General features: G+C 48.9%; 1 protein-coding gene across 26 annotated transcripts in view; it reads left to right on the top strand.

Moving 5' to 3' along the window:
• Positions 1 to 18,591, top strand: part of BAG6 (BAG cochaperone 6) — a 45,445-nt gene that overhangs the window by 26,045 nt on the left and 809 nt on the right. For 23 of the 26 annotated variants that reach the window (XM_087923308.1, XM_087923316.1, XM_026720023.2 and 20 more), the window contains 11 exons: positions 314 to 660; positions 1,598 to 1,940; positions 4,325 to 4,494; positions 4,598 to 4,651; positions 7,536 to 7,638; positions 8,489 to 8,613; positions 11,074 to 11,220; positions 11,699 to 11,758; positions 13,470 to 13,613; positions 14,990 to 15,097; positions 18,413 to 18,559. In XM_087923308.1, coding sequence (XP_087779434.1) covers positions 314 to 660; positions 1,598 to 1,940; positions 4,325 to 4,494; positions 4,598 to 4,651; positions 7,536 to 7,638; positions 8,489 to 8,613; positions 11,074 to 11,220; positions 11,699 to 11,758; positions 13,470 to 13,613; positions 14,990 to 15,097; positions 18,413 to 18,559 — 1,748 coding nt within the window. The remainder of the gene's footprint in view (positions 1 to 313; positions 661 to 1,597; positions 1,941 to 4,324; positions 4,495 to 4,597; positions 4,652 to 7,535; positions 7,639 to 8,488; positions 8,614 to 11,073; positions 11,221 to 11,698; positions 11,759 to 13,469; positions 13,614 to 14,989; positions 15,098 to 18,412; positions 18,560 to 18,591) is intronic. The other 3 variants (XM_087923323.1, XM_087923324.1, XM_087923325.1) reach the window with 1 other exon arrangement.

An 18,591-nucleotide genomic window follows, 5' to 3' on the forward strand; every position in this document is an offset into this window, starting at 1 on the left:
GTATTGCAGGCTAATTCTGCCCGCTGGCATAAGTTTAGTCCTGACTGGCTCAAGGTTGACTCCGCCTTCCATCCTTCCAAAGGTGGGTAAAACGAGGACCCAAATGTTTGGGAGCAAATATGCGGACTCTCTCGATCGCTTAGGGAGGGCTGTAAAAGCACTGAAGCGGTATATAAGTCATTAAGTGCTATTGCCAAGCGCTATTGCTAGAGTTAAACGAGGGATTTTGGAAAGCGCGATGGCGGACCGGGCGTAAAATCCGCCATCACCGTCTCTTGCTTGACGCAGCGGCCCTTCTGTCTTGCCTTTGCAGCTCAGGGCGGCGGGACTTCCTCGTCGACTTCTTCCTCCGCCAGCAGCCAAGCGACGTTCAGCACCAGCACCTCTGCCTCCCCTCCCACAGCCTCAGCCAGCGCTGGCACCACCAACACGGCCACGACGGCTGCAGGGGGCAGTTCAGCTGGGGCCCCGGGAGGTCCCATCCCATCGGGCCAGACTCCTGCAGCCGCCACCGAACTTCAGTTCTCTCAACTGCTGGGGAACATCCTGGGGGCGGCAGGCTCCAGCATGGCCGGGGTGGCCGGGATGGGGTCTCCCACCATCACGGTGGCTATGCCCGGCGTGCCTGCTTTCCTGCAAGGCATGACAGACTTCCTGCAGGTGAGTTTCCCCCCCTCCCCTCCCCTCCTCTCTTTCTCTCTCCTTCCCTTCCCCTCCCCTCTCTTCCTTTCCCTTCCCTTCTTCCTCTCCTCTCCTCTCCCCTTTCCCTGCTCTTTTCCTCTCTTCTTTCTCTCTCCCCTCCTTTCTCTCCTTTCCCTTCCCTCCCTTCTTTCTCTCTCCCCTCTCCCTTCCCCTTCCCCTCTTTCTCCCCCTCCTTTCTCTCTTTCCTCTCTCCCTCTTCCCTCCCCTTTCCCTCTTTCTTTCCCTCCCCTCCCTTCTCTCTCTCTCTCCCCTCTTCCCTTTCCCTTCTCCTTCCTTCTTTCTCTCTCTCCCCTCTCCTCTCCCCTTGCCCTTCTTTTCTTCCTTTCTCCCTCTCTTTCTCCTCCCTTCCTTCCTCTCCTCTTCCCTTCCCTTCCTCCTCTTCTCCTCCCTTCCCCTCTTCTCCCCCTCTTCCCTCCCTTCTTTCTCTCTCCTCTCTCCCCTCTTCCCTCCCCTTCCCCTCTTTCACCCCCTCCTTTCTCTCTCTCCCTCCCCTCTCCTCCCTTTCTCTCCTGTCGTTCATTCTCTGTGCCTGAACCAGCACTAAGCCACAAAGCCCCTGCATTTGGCACCCCAAATCTGTGTGTGTGTGTGTGTGTGTGTGTGTCTTGTTGGTTCCATTTTCCTGTCTTCAAATCATGATTGGTCTGGAGATGCTGGGCCTGAATCCCAGCTTTAGGAGAGAAATCCCTCCATGGGTGTCCCATCCTTGGATCCTTAGCAATCGGAAGGCCAAATTCTCCCGATCCCCGCCTGCCTTTCAAGGCTCCTTCCTCGTTCGGCCTCTCCTCTCCTCTGGAACTGAAAGAAGCCGGGACCTTGAGACCTTCCCAAATCCTTCGCGCTCTTTCCGAGCATCTTTTTTTCCTCCTTTTTTTTCTCTTTTTCCTCCTCCCAGGCGACACAGATGGGGGGAGGCCCCCCCAACCCTCCTGAGCAGATGGCCCCTCCTCCTCCTCCGCAGCCGGCCGCCTCTCCTTCGCCCCCTCCCCCCTCGGCCCCACAAGGAGGACCAGAAGCTTTCTCAGCCGGCCTGGGCAGCGGCGGCCACAGCGGCCGTGGGGGCGCCTCAGCGGACACTTTGCCTCCCGAGTTCTTCACCAGCGTGGTCCAGGGGGTGCTGTCCTCTATGATGGGCTCCCTCAGCGCCCAGCAGGGCAGCATGGAGAGCATCGCCGACTTCATTCAGCGCCTCAGCGGCACCAGCAACATCTTCGAGCCGGGCACGGAAGGCGCGCTGGGTAAGGCCTACGCGGCTGCTCCAGCAGTTGGTGTGTGGGGGGGGAAAGTGACTTCCGGTCCTAAGGAGTCGCCAGCCCTTTTTTGAACCCTGTGAGACAGGTTGTCCTCGACTTACAGTGGTTCATTTAGTGACTGCTCAAAGTTACAACAGCGCTGAGAAAAAGCGGCCCGCCGCCATTTTGAGCTTGGCAGCGTTCCCATTTTGGTCAGGTGCTCAAAATTGGCAACTGCCTCACATTTGCGATGGTTGAAGTGTCCCAGGGTCACACATGATTCCTCTCTTGAGACCTTTAGTCAGCAAACCAGATTCGTTTAGCAACCACCTGACTAACTTCTGCCATGATTCGCTTAACGACAGGGGCAAGAGAGGTCTGTAAAATGGGAGCAAAACTCACTTAAACGACGTCTCGCTTAGCAGCATCCATTTGGGGCTCAGTTGTGGTCCTACATCGAAGACTACCTGTCCTGGCCTTCTTAATTCCTCATATCTTAATGGGTCTTTCACTGAAAGGATTTTTTTTAAAAAGAGAGGTTTGTTGTCATGTAACGGAGGTAGATTTCCCAATTTGGAAACGGATCCTTTTCTTTCTTTGTGATCCTGTGATTTTATTCCAGCGTAGGAAAACGGGCTGATTTATTTTGCGGCGGTCCAATTGCCACTTCTACTTAAATCAAACCGATCTTTAGTACAGTCAAAGTCCAGCATCAGGAGGATAGGTACAAGAAATTTAAAAGCGGAGAAAAAAAAAATACAAAAATAAAATGACATAAAAAGCTAAAATAATGTAAAAGTCTAAAGGGGAAAAAAAAAGGATAAAAACAATAAATGGACATTTTTTTCTTTGCATTATTTTCTGCTTTTTGAAATCCTTCCGCCCGGCCCTCCCTGTGCTGGTCTATGTCAGGAATTAAGGTTGATCTGATTTGATTTGCCACTTGTACTCAAATGCAGGCCCTTTTGTGATTATGGGACCTGCTGTGTTCTTTCTTCTCTTTCTCCTCCGTGGCCTCATTCTCAAAACCACGTTGAGTAGTCAGAAAAGAAAAAGGAGGAAATGGTTTATTTTTGAATATTCGGAGACTTTGGTTTGCTCCAATGTAGGTATGTTTTGTATTGCAGATGAGGAATTAATGGGTAGGGTTAATTTTTATCCACCAAAAACTCATTTGAGGCTGGCATGGAATTAAAAATAGTCTTGTTTTAGCTACTTGTTGTCTTCACTGGCTCTTCCGGAGACTCCCCTGTGGCTTTTCCCTGTGGGGATGTTCCTTGGATGGAAAAGTCCTTCTTTCCTTTGCCCAATCAAATTCTCTGTGCTCCTGCTGTTAAGTTTTCCAGCAGTCAATTAATCAGAATAGAACTGGAAGGGACCTTGGAGATCTTCTAGTCCAACCCCCTGCTCAAGCAGGAGACCCAATACCATTTCAGACAAGTGGTTGTCCAGTCTCTTTTTAAAAACTACAGTGATGAAGCACCAGCAACTTCTAAAGGCAAAGCTGTGCCACTGGTTAATTCTCCTCACTGCTAGAAAGTTTCTCCTGAGTTTTTGGTTGCTTCTCTCCTTGATTAGTTTCCATCCATTAGTTTCTTGTCTTGCCCCAGGATAATAAGATAATAAGGGATAATTTGGATAATAAGTTGACCCCCCTCCTCTTCTTTGTGGCAGACCCTCAAATACTGGAATTCTACTATCGTGTCTCACACACACACACACCAGTCCTTGTTTTCACTAGATTAGACAAACCCAAATCCTGCAACTGTTCTTCATATGTTTTAGTCTCCAGGCCTTTCAATCATCTTAGTTGCTCTTCTCGGCACGTTTTTTCCCCCCAAACTCGCCACATCTTTTTTGTAAGTTGGTGACCCAAACTGGATGTGGTATTCCAAGCGTGGTCTTACTAAGGCTTTATAAAACAGTAGTGATCCCGCAGCGGGGATGCGAGGGGACCGGGTGGCTCAGTGGCTAAGACGCTGAGCTTGTCGATCAGAAAGGTCAGCAGTTTGACGGTTCAAATCTCTAGCACCCCGTAACGGGACTGAGCTCCCCGTTCCTTGTCCCAGCTTCTGCCAACCTAGCGGTTTGAAAGTATGTTAAAAAAATGCAAGTAGAAAAATAGGGACCCCTTTGGTGGGAAGGGAACAGCGTTCCGTTTAGTCATGCGGGCCACATGACCACGGAGACGTCTTCGGACAGCGCTGGCTGTTCGGCTTTGTAACGGAGATGAGCACCGCCCCCTAGAGGCGGAAATGACTAGTGCGTATGTGCAAAGGGAATGTTTACCTTTACCTAATGGTCCCCCTCGTCTGGACCAGGACATTGAGGGGCTGGTGAGTCTCTTCCCCCCACCCCCTCTTTATTTTTTGCTCCTCTTCATTTTGCAGGCTTCTTTGGAGACCTCCTGTCTTTGATCTGCCAGAACTTCTCCATGGTTGACATGGTGATGCTGCTTCACGGCCAGTTCCAGCCCCTGCAGCGGATTCAGCCCCAGCTCAGCCGCTTCTTCCGGGAAGAGTACCTACACGGCCAGGAGCCCACCGACCGCAACGTCCGGGTGAGATGAGCTTCTCTTCCATCTCCGGATGTTCCTTCTCCGCCTTTTTTAATCTGCTGCTCAGGGTTAACGATTTGCCTTCTTCTTTTTGGGGTTCTTTCAGATGGCCACCTACAGTTTGATTAATGGCTTGGAGGAGTACGTCCGGGAGAGTTTTGTAAGTTTGAGTCCACTTTGGTTTCCTCTGCTTTGATGGCGCTGGGCGGTTTGGGCTGAGAAAGGAGAACCACAACCGGCCACTCAGCTTGTGGAGATGAAGGTGTCACTGCCACCTCGTCAAGTCAGTTTTTGTTAAGAGTGAAAGATCAGAGCAGGTTAAAAACTGTCACACGATATCTAGTTAAAATTTCTGTAATAAAAATAATAAATAGGAGATGTAATCTGTATTAAAATCACAAGTTGGCACCCAGTTTGTAAGTTACACACCAACAAAAAACCCAGCATGGGCTAACTAAAATATAAAGCCAGCCCTTAAACTGTGAGGCCAGTGGGTTTAGATCACGGGTGGGCAATTAATTTTCCCCAGGGGAGCACATGAGAAGCTGACATTGTTGTGGCGAGCCCACTGTTGCAGGTGCTCCACCCCCCTGGCACTGTGTTGTGGTTAGTTGGTAGCAGGTACAGACGGCTGAGGAGAGCGAGGACTCAGATGAGGGGCCAGGACCATTAGGGAGTGAACTGCTGCCTTCAGAGATTGTGGGGGCTGGCAGCAGCTATGAGGAGGTTCCCGAGGAGCCTGTGCCAATTGAGCATGTGCGCAGGATTGCTCGTAGGAAAGAGCAGCTACAACAGCACGGGCGCCTCGTGAGTAAGGCTGCAAGGTAATGGCCCCTCCTTCAAGAAGATAAAAGGCAGCTGTGAAACGAACGTACTTTGCAGAAGGCAAAGACGTTTTGAAACCCCAGCCTCGTGGACATTCCAGTATCCTGAGTTTGTATTTGAAGATTTTTGTATTGCAAATTATTTCTCGCCTGTTATCTTTTGGCAAGTCTCGCACAGTTTGGCAAAGCTTGTGCTTATCACAGCTAAATTATTTTGCAAAAGCATTGCAAAAGTTTCTGTTCTTTTTGGATTGCGTTTGATTTGTTGGAAAAAGGTGTGGGTCAGAACAAAGTGCCGCTCCACCATTAATGCTGCCCTTGCTCTGCCCCCGACACCACACAGCTGTCCCGCCCTTCAGCGATGCCACCTCCCTTCCATTGATGTGCTCCAATGCCTTGGCCCCAACACTGCTGGCGCTCTGCCCCTTGTTGCCGCTGCCCACATCTGATTTAGATGGATTCATGGCTGCTTCAGAGCGGTTTCCTTGACCTCTGGGGACCGTTGGGACATTTTTGGATGTAGAACCGTCATCTTTTGTATGTACATAGAATCCTTGACCTACAACTGGTCACTGAGCGCTAGCATTCGGACTTATCTACCGCTTCACAGGGCTTTGCAACCCTCTCTGAGCAGCTTACAATGTCAGTTTATTGCCTCCAACAATCCGTGTTCCCATTTTACCCATCTCGAAAGGGTGGAAGGCTGAGTCAACTTTCAACTGAACTCCAGAATGTAGGCAGAGTTAACCTACAATGCTGCATTCTAACCACCACCCCACCACGACTCTTAATAGCAATAGCCCTTAGACTTCTATACTGCTTCACAGGGCTTTACCGCTCTGTTTAAGCGGTTTTACAGAGTCGGCCTATTGCCCCCATACAATCCGGGTTCTCATTTTACCCACCTTGGGAAAATGGAAGGCCGAGTCAACCTTGAGCTGATCAGGATCGAACTCCTGGCAGTGGGCAGAGTTAGCCTGCAATATTGCATTCTAACCCACTGTGCCGCCACGTCACTTAGCAACCATTCAAAGCTATGGGACTGACCTGAAAAAAAAAGGAATTATGACCCGGATTAAAAGTCCTGGCATTCTGGCCCTCTCCGTAGTCACCTGACTGAACTTCGCGCACTGGGAAACATTGACAGTCATTTGCAGTGTCCCAGACTGTCTCTTTATGACGGTTTTGCGGAAAATGGGCGCTTTCAGTTTTTAGCAAAAAGCATGTCAGTAACCAACCATTGGTTCACTTAACAACCGTGCCATGTGTTTGATGACAAACTCACTTCAGACCAGTGCTAAGTGAACCGCCAGTCTTAAGTGAATCTTGTCATCAAAGTCACGCTAAGTGGATTTTACAAAAAGGTGGTAAAATTGGGTGTGCCATGTGATCGGCCAGACATAACGACCGTAACGGGCAGGTTTCATTACGGTTGTATGTCAAGGACTAGCTATAACCGTGGTCACACCAATATGCTCTTTCTCTCAGGGCTCTGACAAATCCACCCCCATTCAAATCCGAAGTTTCTAGCAGCATCTAGAAAAAAAGATTTATTAGAAGTGGCCAAGTTGGCCTTAGCTGGGTGCAGCCGACACTAAAACACACCATTAATTTCCTCCTTGACCCTGGTCTTTCCCCCACCCCCACCCCGTGGATGTATATTCTCCAATGGGACACATCCATAGCCAAGAGTCATCAGTCATGCTGTCCAGTAATATTCTTGCACGCTGACCGCTTTGGGCTGCCAAGGTGATTATCTAAGGCATTTAAGGAATGCACTGCTTTCCTCCACTCCCTTTCTACGGGCAACTAAAAAGGCCAAAGGAGTATTTAGAGTTAGTTAGTTAGTTAGTTAGTTAGTTAGTTGACACTTTCCTTTATTCTTTGAAAGCAGAAGTTCTGCTCTGAGGGAAATTGGCTTTTTTATTTTTTCATCTGCAAAAGAAAAAAGTGCTATTCAATGCACACCCACCCACTCTGTACACCTGGCCAGCTCTGCGATGCGGCGGGTCAGAAAATCCCCTATAGATGAAATTTGCCCTCATTTTTCAGATATGCTGTGTTGTTGTTTTTTGCAAAGCCACCCCCCAAAAGCAGTCGCGATACTCTGTATCTGTGAAGGCTCCTAAACCTGCACCCAGAACTTGTTTCAAGTCCTATTTCAGGACAATAATCCAGATTTGCTCTTGGTCTGTTACTTGTTTTTTCCCCCCCCCTTAGGCCTCGGTTCAAGTCCAAGATGGAGTTGACATCACCCGGACCAATCTGGAGTTCCTTCAGGAGCAATTCAACCGAATCGCCACACATATCTTGCACTGCACCGGTAGGAAGACGTCCAGAGGGGAAGGACACTTTCCCTGGAAGAGAGAACCGTTTATTTGTTTATTTGTTTGATTTGATTTGTCAATCGCTTACAAGATAATAGATATAAGCATAAACATGAGTAAGAATACAGGAAATAGGTACGAAGAAATGGGGACAATAGGACAGGGACGGTAGGCACGATGGTGCACTTACGCACGCCCCTTACCGACCTCTTAGGAATGAGGTGAGGTCAATAGTGGTTAGTTTGAGGTTAAAGGAGTGGGGGTTAGAGGATGTAACAACAGAGTCAGGTAGGGCATTCCAGGCATTGACCCCTCTGTTGCTGAAGTCGTACTTTCTACAATCGAGTTTGAAGCGGTTTACCTTGAGTTTGTATCTATTGTGTGCTCTTGTATTGTTGTGGTTGAAGCTGAAGTAGTCATTGACTGGTAGGACATTGTAGCAGATAATTTTGTGTGCTATGCTTAAATGTAACTAAGCGGCGTAGTTCCAGGTTGTCCAGGCCCCAAATCTCAAGCCTGGTGATATAGGGTATTCTGTTGCGAGCAGAGGAGTGTAGTACTCCAGAAATACTTCTGGACCCGCTTGATTGTATTCGTGTCTAATATGCAGTGCGGATTCCAGACTGATGAGCTGTATTCGAGTATTGGTCTGGCAAAAGTTTTGTATGCTCTAGTTAGCAATTCGATATTTCCGGAGGAGAAGCTTCGTAAGATTTGATTTACAATTCTTAATGCCTTTTTGGCAATGCTGTTACGGTGAGCTCTGGTGCTCAGGTCTTTTGATATGAGAACTCCAAGGTCCTTCAATTCGCTTTTCTAATTACGTTTGCAACTTTTTGGTTCTAGATCACACTTTTGGCTACCGACTACTTGAGCTGTGTAACCAGGGTCTCTTTGAGTGCTTGGCGCTGAACCTTTACTGCTTGCGAGGGGAGCAGACGGCTCTCACCACAGTCATCAATGACCGCATTGTGAGTGTCAAGACAGATCAAGCAATTGGAGAGCCTCTTCAGTCCATCAACTAAGACGGGGGTCTCCAGCCTCGGCAGTTTTAAGACTTGTGGCCTTCAACTCCCAGAATTCCTCAGCCAGCAAAGCTTCAAACTCTGGGAGTTGAAATCCATAAGAGTTAAAGTTTCCGAGGTTGGAGACCCCTGAACTAAGATGATTAAAGGCTCTGGAGACTAAAACATATGAAGAACGATTGCAGGAACTGGAATTTGGCTAGTCCAGAGAAAAACTAAATATGTGCCAGTTGCCAAGCATCCAACCATGGGGGGTACCGCAAAGGTTGTAAGTGTGGAAAACGGTCATAAGTCACTTTTTTCCAGTGGCGGTGTAACTTGCGGTGTTCCAGTATTTGAGAGGTAGCCACAAAGAGGAAGGAATCCATTTATTTTCCAAAGCACCAGAGGGGCAGGACAAGAAACAATGGAGGGAAACTAATCAAAGAAAGAAACAAAATGGAATTGAGGAGAAAATTCCCAAAAGTGAGGACAACTAACCAGCGGAACAGCTTTGCCGTCAGAAGTCGTGGGTGCTCCATCACTGGAGGTTTTTAAGAAGAGACCTGGCTGAAATGATATAGGGCCATGTTGGTAAACCTATGCCACCCTTGCTGGAAGTGGCACGCAGAGTTACTTCCCTGGGCACGCGAGAGGTCATCCGGAAGACCCCCCACTGCGCATATGCGTGCTGTCGCCCGACAGCTGATTGTTGGGTATCTGGCGCGCATGCGCAGGGGGCAGAGGGGAGTGCACAGGAGACGCACAAGCATGCTCAGGGATGCACTGCACACGAGGGAATCACGTGCGCATGCGCAAAGATGCGCAGTGCATGGGGGGGAATCGTGCATGCGTAGGGGGTGTGGGGTGGCCCCCATCACACATTGCCTTCTGGGTGCTGGCATGCGAGCGAGTGCAATTATCAGCGTGGGAGCCAAAAAAGGCTAGCCACCACTGGTATAGAGTCTCCTGCTTGAACAGGAGGCTGGACTAGAAGACCTCCAAGGTCCCTTCCAGCTCTACTCTGATTGATTGAAGATATGAGAAGTTTTGTGTGTAATATGTGTTATGATATGTGCAGAATAACCCTTGAGTAACAAGGATATGCGCATGGAAACCTATATGAGAATAGCTATGAATAATTATCCAGCCATACTCAGATACACTAAATTGAGTTAAAGTTTACTTGAAGAAATAGCACAGTCTAATATATAGGTCCAGGTCATACACATTTTACAGTCCAAAGAATATCCAATTACGAAGTCTTCTTACCGGTTGCCTTAGTCATTTACAGTAAACATATCAAAGCATAAGTACAGCATAAATACAACAGATAGCAACAGAGAGACAGAATGTCAGAGAGAGCAAGCCATGATCTCTGTAGCTCCCTCTTATGGTAATTTGCAATATAATCAACCAATCGGAATATAGCATAAATCAATACAGTGATTTTGTCTTAAAGCTACAAACATTGTTGGTTTATATATTGCCAACCCAACTAATCGGTGGACAGATTCCTAACAATATGGAGACGGAGTTGCTACCTGTCTCTATTACGGAGCGTGCAGGCAAGAGGAGGAGAGGATCACGCGCTATGATGCTTGGCCAGAATGATGATCCATCACTTCTAAAGGCTACCGGTGGTCCTTGACTTACAGCTGTTCGTTTAGTGACCTGAGAGTTACAACAGCACTGAAAAAAGCGACTTATGACCGTTTTTCACATGACCGTTGCAGCATCCCCATGGTCCTGTGATCAAAATTCGGATGCTTGGCAACTGGCTCGTATTTACGACGGTTGCAGGGTCCCAAGGTGACGTGATCCCCTTTTGCAACCTTCTGACAAGCAAAGTGAATGGGAAAGCCAGATTCACTTAACAACCGTGGTCGTAACTTAATAACTGCAGGGATTCACTTAATTAACTGGCAAGAAAGGTCATAAAACGGGGCAAAATTCAGTTCCCAACCAGAATGTGTACCTCACTTAGCAACAGAAATTTTGGGCTCAAGTGTGGTCATAAGTCAAGGACTACCTGTATATCCCAGTCACCAGTACAGGTAGTCACTTGATGATTGTTCAGTAGCAACAGTCATTAGACTTCTATACTGCTTCACGGTGCTTCTACAGGCCTCTAAGCGGTTTTACAGAGTCCGCCTATTGCCCCCCAACAATCTGGGTCCTCCTTTTACCCACCTTAGAAGGATGGAAGGCTGAGTCCACCTTGAGCCTGGGTGGGATTCGAACTGCCAAATTGCAGGCAGCCGGCAGTCAGCAGAAGTAGCTTGCAGTACTGCACTCTAACCATTGCACCACCATGGCTCAGTGTTAGAGTTCAAAGTATAACTGTTGAAAGTTACAATAAACTTGATAAAAATTTTTACAGCCTCTCCCCCTCCCCCTGTTTCTCTCTCCTCCTCCTCTCCCCAGAGGCGGATGTCGACAGACATGAACCCGTCCTTGGTGAGCTGGCTCACCACCATGATGAGCATGCGCCTGCAAGTGATCCTGGAGCACATGCCAGTCACAGAGGAACAGATCTTGCAGTATGTCCGCAGGGTGGGCGACCTCCCCCAGGTAAGACCGAAGGGACAGGGTGAGAAATCCATGAGACGAAGGAGCAGGGAAAGTCAATTCCTAGAGCATCGGGGGACTGGCAGCCATGGCCAATGCAAGGCCTGTCTTTTAGCTGGCAGGGTAAGGCTCGGGGCACAGAGGTGACTACATAGACAAGCCCTTCCGTAATCTTTGCCTCGGAATTGGCCTAAGAACTTCAATTATGCTCGTCGAAGTGGCTGGCAGTGCTTCATTTTGGTGGAGGTTGGAGTGTGGAGACTCCCTGGAGACTATTCCGAAAGGGCTGGTCCATCACTGTTTCCAGGATGGCCCTGCAGGCCAGAGTTTGATACCCCTGTCCTATAGCAGAGTAGTGCTTTGCCTCTAAGAAGCTGGCTGTGAGCAGAGCAGGGTCCAGAAGAGGAAAATGGCAGGGAAGGGGCCCAGAATGCACTGCGGGGGCTTTGATACTTTTTTTTTTTCCCTTGCACCTTCTCAGCCTGCTCCCGAAGAGCCCATGGATGTCCAGATTGCAGAACAGGCTCCAGAGACCATGCAGGTATGGACTGGGAGGGGCTTATTTAGCACACTTCCGGCCAGTCTGTGCGACAGATGCATCTCTTGCACAGGTGTGAGATCATTGTAGAACTTGGAGGGCATAGGTAATGAATAGCATCTGTTGAGACCTTCAGGTTGTTGTTTTTTTTTCCAAATGTGGGGTGCATTACGATCGGAGATTCTTATTGTGAGGTACTGCTTCTACAGTGCAGATGGTAGAATGAGGTTTACTCAGCTGGAACATTTACCATGAGGGCTGTGATGACCCGGGACGTGGCACAAAGGCAACACAGTCAGATAATCCGTAGGAGTCCCTTTATGAGCTCCAACTTTGCCCCCAATGTGCTGGTTATCTTCTGGCTGGAGAAAAACTCTCCCAGGGACAAGCCTTTGGCTGCAGAGAATCAAGTCCAAAACGTGGTCAACAAAAACTGTAACTATAAGTCCAATCAAGGCAAAATGAAGTAATTAGTCTGGCAGGGCAGGAGCAAGAATTGCGGAGGCGAAGGCACGGCAGTAACTCCACACAGTTGGCGATGCAGATAAGCAAAGTCAACACAAGATAAACTCACGTTTGCTCCCAGCAACTGCCTCACTCAGCATGGATCTCTTTTAAACTCTCTTCCCAGCTGCAGCTAATGGAGGGAATCAGGGCCCTTACCTCCCCCAGAAGCCATGCAGCCTACATTGCTCTCCTCTCTGTTCTTCCCTACGTGCCCTAGGATGAAGATGGGAGTGGGCCTGGGTCTTCCTCTGAACTCCCTCTCCCTCATTCTACCTCTTCCCTTCTCCGCCCAGCCGGACTTTGCCCTTCCCCAGCCTCCCCCACAGCCAACAGAGCCACACTCCCACTCCCTGTCACCTGTTCGTCTTCCTCCTCGGGATTCAGACTCCGACAGGAGCATGACAAGGGCTGGGTAGCACAAGCAAGTGACAGCCAAGGGCTTAAAAGCCAGTCACCCACACACCCCCAATCAAACCCCAAACAAGCATTTAAAAATCCACATACCGCAGGCACCATATAAACACCACCCATAGAAAAGCGCGCACTCTGCCAGAGAGACGTTCCCTGAAGATGGGCTCCAGTCAGTGGACGGCTGCAGTCGGTTTAACAACAGTTCCGTGCATGCGCGCGGCGTTCAAAAACCCGTCCATTTTAAGCTTAACAACTTAACTTCTATGCCAGCGCTGGTGAGTAAAACAGCTGAGGGGCTTGGCAATCCACTGTGCAATGGCACTGAACAAGTGGGACTTGCAACCAGTCCTTGGAGTTCCGGTCATTGCACTTCCTGCAAAGTCAGTGAAGAAACCAGCAGAGACAATTGCAAACCCCCCCGGCTTCTCCTCTCCTGTGCACTGGTGCCTGGCCTCCTGCTGCACAATCTATACATCTCGCGGTTGTGTGACATTGTGCTTTACAGTCAAATTGTGTAGCCATTGGCAATCGGGGTCCCCATCGCTAAGGACTAACCCATATGGGGGCCTAGGTCCTTCTAATGGATAATTGGTACCTTGAATTGCACCCAGAAAACCCACCATCAGGCAATGCAGCTTATGAAAACTGAGGTATCTCAACTGCCCCTGCCACCGTATTCTGGGGCAGCTGCAGCTCCTGAATAGACTTCAAGGCAAGCCCCAAGTAAACCGTGTTGCAACGTCTCAGTCTGGCTCTTGCGAGAGGCTCTTCAGCGCATCCCTTGCTCTTTTTGCAGCGAGAGACGGCAGCCTCCCCGGCCCCAGCCACGACAGCAGAGGAAGCCATGCCCCAGCAGCGAGGGGAGCCGGAACGTGAAGAATTGCAGCAGGGAGAGCCCCCTGCCCCCGATGTGGAACCCTGGGCCGCTGCTGTGCCCCCTGTGAGTTTCCTGGGATGGCAAAAGGGGCACGGGAGGGGAGGGAGGACTCGATCTAGCACAGAGCACATTACGGGGGGTGGGGTGGGGGAATTCTTCGTGCTCCCTGAGCTTGTTTTCTTGCAGATATTTCATTACCTAAACTAGGGGACAGAGCTGGAGTGGCACAGTGGTTAAAATGCTGTGTTGCAGGCTAATTCTGCCAATTGCCAGCAGTTCGGCAGTTCGAGTCTCATCAGGCTCAAGGCTGACTCAGCCTTCCATCCTTCCAAGGTTGATAAAATGGAGGACCAAGATTGTTGGGGGCAAGAGGCTGACTCTGTAAACTGCTTAGAGCAGAGGTCCCCCCAACCTTTCTAGCTTGGTGGCTGGCTTGGTGGCGGGGGGGCAGGGCATGTGAGTGGCAACCGCACACCTTCCTGCATGCAGCTCCATTTGTGCGAGCAGCACACACACTGTGCATTGACACAAAGGATGTTCCCACGCGAGCACTCAGGTGCGAAGCTCCACTCGTGTGAGCGAAGGGCACTTGTGCTTGCATATGAAGCTCCGCTCCATTTCTCCCAGGGCCCAATTTTAAATAGGCCATGGCCCGGTCAGTGGGCTGAGTCAGCCTGGGGATTTGGGACTCCTGGCTTCAGAGAAGGCAAAGTGAATTGATATATACTGTGTTTCCCCCCAATTTAAGAACTGGTCTTATATTTTTTTTGCCTCCAAAAAGGGGCACCAGGTCTTATTTTTAGGGGAAGTATTACCCACTTACCTTAGGACCACCACAGCCAGACCAGCTGTAATACCACTGCTCAACTTTTGTGGCCGGACGCCGTGTAGCTCATTGTGCCGGTGCCGCCGCTAATGGCAGGTCGCGTGCCGCGTTACGCCATTGTGTGCAAGCGGTCGCAGAAGAAGTCGGGCAGTAGCGCGGCAAGTGTTGGCATGTGGGAGGCCTGGCTATGCCGGTCCTAAGGTAAGCAGGTGCAGGGGGCAAGGTCCACCCCACTACCCCAGCCCTAAGCCTCATTTTTATGCCTGTGCCTCGCCTCACCTCGTACAACTAGATGGTGGGACGGAACGGGTAGGGCTTATTTTTGGGATAGGCACATGGAAAAATCAAGCTAGGGCTTATTTGCAAGATGGGTCGTATTTGTGGGGAAACACGGTATGTTTTAAGTGCTGCCGCTAACATCGCTGAGCTGCTAGCACTGATGATGCTACCCAGTTTGGGTAATGAAATGTCCGCAAGAAAACCAAGCCAGCTCAGAGAGCACCAAGTCCAACCCTCAGCTACAAATATTCTCCTGGATTGGTGCATTGTGTGGGAGATGCTAACCAGTTCCCGTAATCTTTGCTCTCCCCCCCCTCCCCTTCTCCTCTGTCAGGAGTGGGTGCCCATCATCCGGGAGGACATCCAGAGCCAGCGGAAGCTCAAGCAACAGCCGCCCCTCAGTGATGCTTACCTGAGCGGCATGCCAGCTAAGCGGCGCAAGGTGAGACCAGCCCACCCCCCTCTTGCAGGGTGGACAAAGGATACTCATTTGCCTGGAGTGTTAAAAAAATAATAATGGAGGGTTTTAAGAAGAGATCGGACAACGATTTGTCTCAAAACGACAAAAGGACTATTTTTTTCAGACAGATGATCGTTGCAGCCTCCCTTACAGTCACGGGATCAAAATTCAGATGCTTGGCAACTGACTCGTATTTAGGACGGTTTGCAGTGTCCCGGGGGTAGTGGTGGTGGTCATGTGATCGCCTTTTGTGACCTGACCAGTCAATGGTGAAGGCGGATTCACCGAACAGCGGTGTCGCTAACTTTAACAACTGCAGGGATTCCGCTTACCCCCTGTAGCAAGAAAGGTTGTAAAATGGAACCAAACTCATTGAACCAATGTCTCACAACAGAAATTGGGGGCTCAGTTGTGGTTGTAAGTCAAGGACAGGTGGGATTCTACCGGTTCGGACCGGTTCTATAGATCTGGTGGTTACGATTCTGTGCCGTTTGGTAAACTGGCAAATTGTGCCTCTGGCTGGCCCCTCCCTTCCCCTCCCAGTCGGCCCTTATCGCACATGCATGACGTTGCTGACTGTGTCCTCCTCCGCCCAGGTATTTCTTAAGGTATTTCTTCCCCTCCCCCCTCCTGACGATCAGCTGCTCCGACTATCGGCTGTGCCGGGATCCCCCTCACTTCTTTATTGCTTTGCCCAGGAGGCTTCCTTGAGGCCCCGGAAGGGGCGCGCGGGAGGGGGCTGCTGCGAAAAAAAAAAAAGAAGAAGCTATGCCCACCCAGTCACGGGGTTTCGCCCACCTAGCGACGCCCACAGAACCGGTTGTTAAAAAATTTGAATCCCACCCCGGTCAAGGACTTACCTGTATTGAGCAGGCCGTTGGCCTGGAAGACCTACAGAGTCCCTTCCGCCTTTGCCACATGGTAATGGCTGAAATGGTGGAAACCTTTTGGGGGGAAAATAAAAAGTGCATGTCTAATAACCCCACTTTTTGGGGAGTAGTACCATCAAATGATATATCAACGGAAAGGTGTAATTTAATCAAGAATGCAACCCAATCAAGTTTGTTCAATTATCTGTCTTCTGTGAAAAGGTCAGAAGCGACCCAGCGATAAAGCCCAGTTAATAGAAGCAAGCTAAACATTAACTGACACGGCGATAATTTTCGTATATCTCATTTTTTTTCCTACGTGTTCCACTTTTCTTCTTTATAACTGCTATTCTAATAGCAAACCCTTCATAAAACTTATTGTATCATATTCTTGATTAAATTATCTTTCCATTGATATATAATTTTATGGTACTACTCCTCTCAAGCCCCCCCCCCCAAGAGTGATTTAGCCATCAAACCTCAACACTTTTCCCACCCCCAAAAGGTTTCCTCAATTTTGACCACTACTGTAGGTAGTCCTCAACTTAGGACCACAAGGGAGCCCAAAACCTATGTTGTTAAGTGAGAAATTTGTTAACTTGAGCTTGGCCCCACTTTACGATTTTTGTCACGCTTGTTAACCGAATCACTGCAGTTAGTCACGTGATGGTTAGAAGGTCGCAAAAGGGGATCACGTGACCCCAGGACACTGCAGACGTCATAAATGTGAGTGTCAGGGCTCCAACAAATCCACCCTCATTCAAATTAAAAGTCTTTAGCCGCATCTTAGAGAAAAGTAAATTGGTTTTACTAGAAGTTGCCATGTTGGGGCGTGGCTGGGTGCAGCCGATACTAAATCGCATCATCCATTTCCCCCTTGACCCTGGTCTTCCCCCCAGCCCCTGGGTGTGACTTCTCCAATGGGACACATCCGTCTCCCAAGAGTCCTCCATCGTGCTCTCCAGTAACCTTCTTATGCTCCGACAACTCTGAGCTGCCGGGGTGATTATCTAGGCATTTAAGGAATGCCTTATTTTCCCTCACTCCCCTTTTCCTGGCAGCTAAAAAGACCAAAGGAGCATCTTTTTAGTTGACAGTCAGTAAGCGGTCAAGCATCTGATGTGACCATCAGGGATGCTGCAATGGTCATAAGCGTGAAAAATGATCTTAAGTCGCTTTTTTTTCAATGCTGTTGTAACGTCAAGCTGTCACTAAGTGAACTGTTGTAAGCGGAGGACTTGCCTGTATTCTGTTTTCTGTCCGTCTCCTGCTAGCTCGAGGTGTCCTAGTTTGATTCTTGGGCCTCTTGCAAGATTTTTTATAATGCTGGATTTGTCAGGAAGGGGAGGAAGGGAGGGAGGGAGAATCCCCACGTTTTGCTGGCTGAGGCCTTCCAGACCGTGGCAGGTTTCCGTGGGTCAGTGGGTGCTGGGCCTCTCAGGCCTTCCCCCCACTCACTCCCCAGAGCTAGGTTTGGGGGGGTCATTGAGTGAGGCAGCCATATGAGTGTCTTGTTTAATGACCACGGCAACTTACGACTAGAAGTCCAGGCTCAGTTGCGATGGTAAACTGAGGATGCAGAAATGTAATGCAAAAATTAAAATATCCTGGCGGCCGAGAATGTATCTCGTAGCATAATCACGTAATAACAAATAGGTGTGCTTTTTGTGTATATGTGTGTGGTTTGTATTACAGTTGCATTTATGAGGGTTTTAGAAGGATTTCAGTTTCCGTACGGTGGTCTTCTGGTGCTCATTAAAAGCATTCAGGCCTTTCCAGTTTGTGGAGAGCATTGAGTTCTGAGTGATCCTCCCCATCCATCATCCATCCATCTATCATCTACTACCTACCTACTTACCTACATTCATCCATCATCTATCATTTACCAATCCATCTGCCTCTCTCTCTCTCTTTCCCTCTCTCATCTATATCTATCTATCATCTGTCTCTCTACTATCTATCTATCTATCTATCTATCTATCTATCTATCTTTATCATCTGTGTCTGTCTGTCTATCTATCTATCTATCTATCTATCTATCTATCTATCTATCTATCTTTATCATCTGTGTCTGTCTGTCTATCTTATCTATCCATTTATCATCTATCTGTCTGTCTGTCTATCATCTATCTTTATCATCTGTGTCTGTCTCTGTCTGTCTGTCTGTCTGTCTATCTTATCTATCCATTTATCATCTATCTATCTATCTATCTATCTATCTATCTATCTATCTATCTATCTATCTATCTATCATCTATCTATCTATATCATCTATCTATCTATCTCATCTACCTACCTATCTCCATCCATCCATCATCTATCATTTACCAGTCTGTCTGTCTTATCATCTCTCTCATCTATATCTATCATCTCTCTATATATATATTTGGATGATGCTTACAGGACATTTTAAAAAAATATTTTGCAGACAATGCAGGGTGATGGACCCCCGTTGCTCCTGTCAGAGGCTGTCAACAAAGCTGCGAGAGTGGTCGGAGTAAAACCTTTGACGAGCGCCGAGAGCTTGAACCGAGACCTTGCTGATCCAGCATTGCAAGATGGCTACCAGCAGCAGGTGGGATGGGTTCCTTGGCTGTGGGACAGAGG

The sequence above is a fragment of the Pseudonaja textilis genome, chromosome 2 (genome assembly GCF_049901715.1).
Source record: "Pseudonaja textilis isolate UNSWEBS1 chromosome 2, rPseTex1.2, whole genome shotgun sequence".
NCBI classification, from domain to species: Eukaryota; Metazoa; Chordata; class Lepidosauria; order Squamata; family Elapidae; genus Pseudonaja; species Pseudonaja textilis.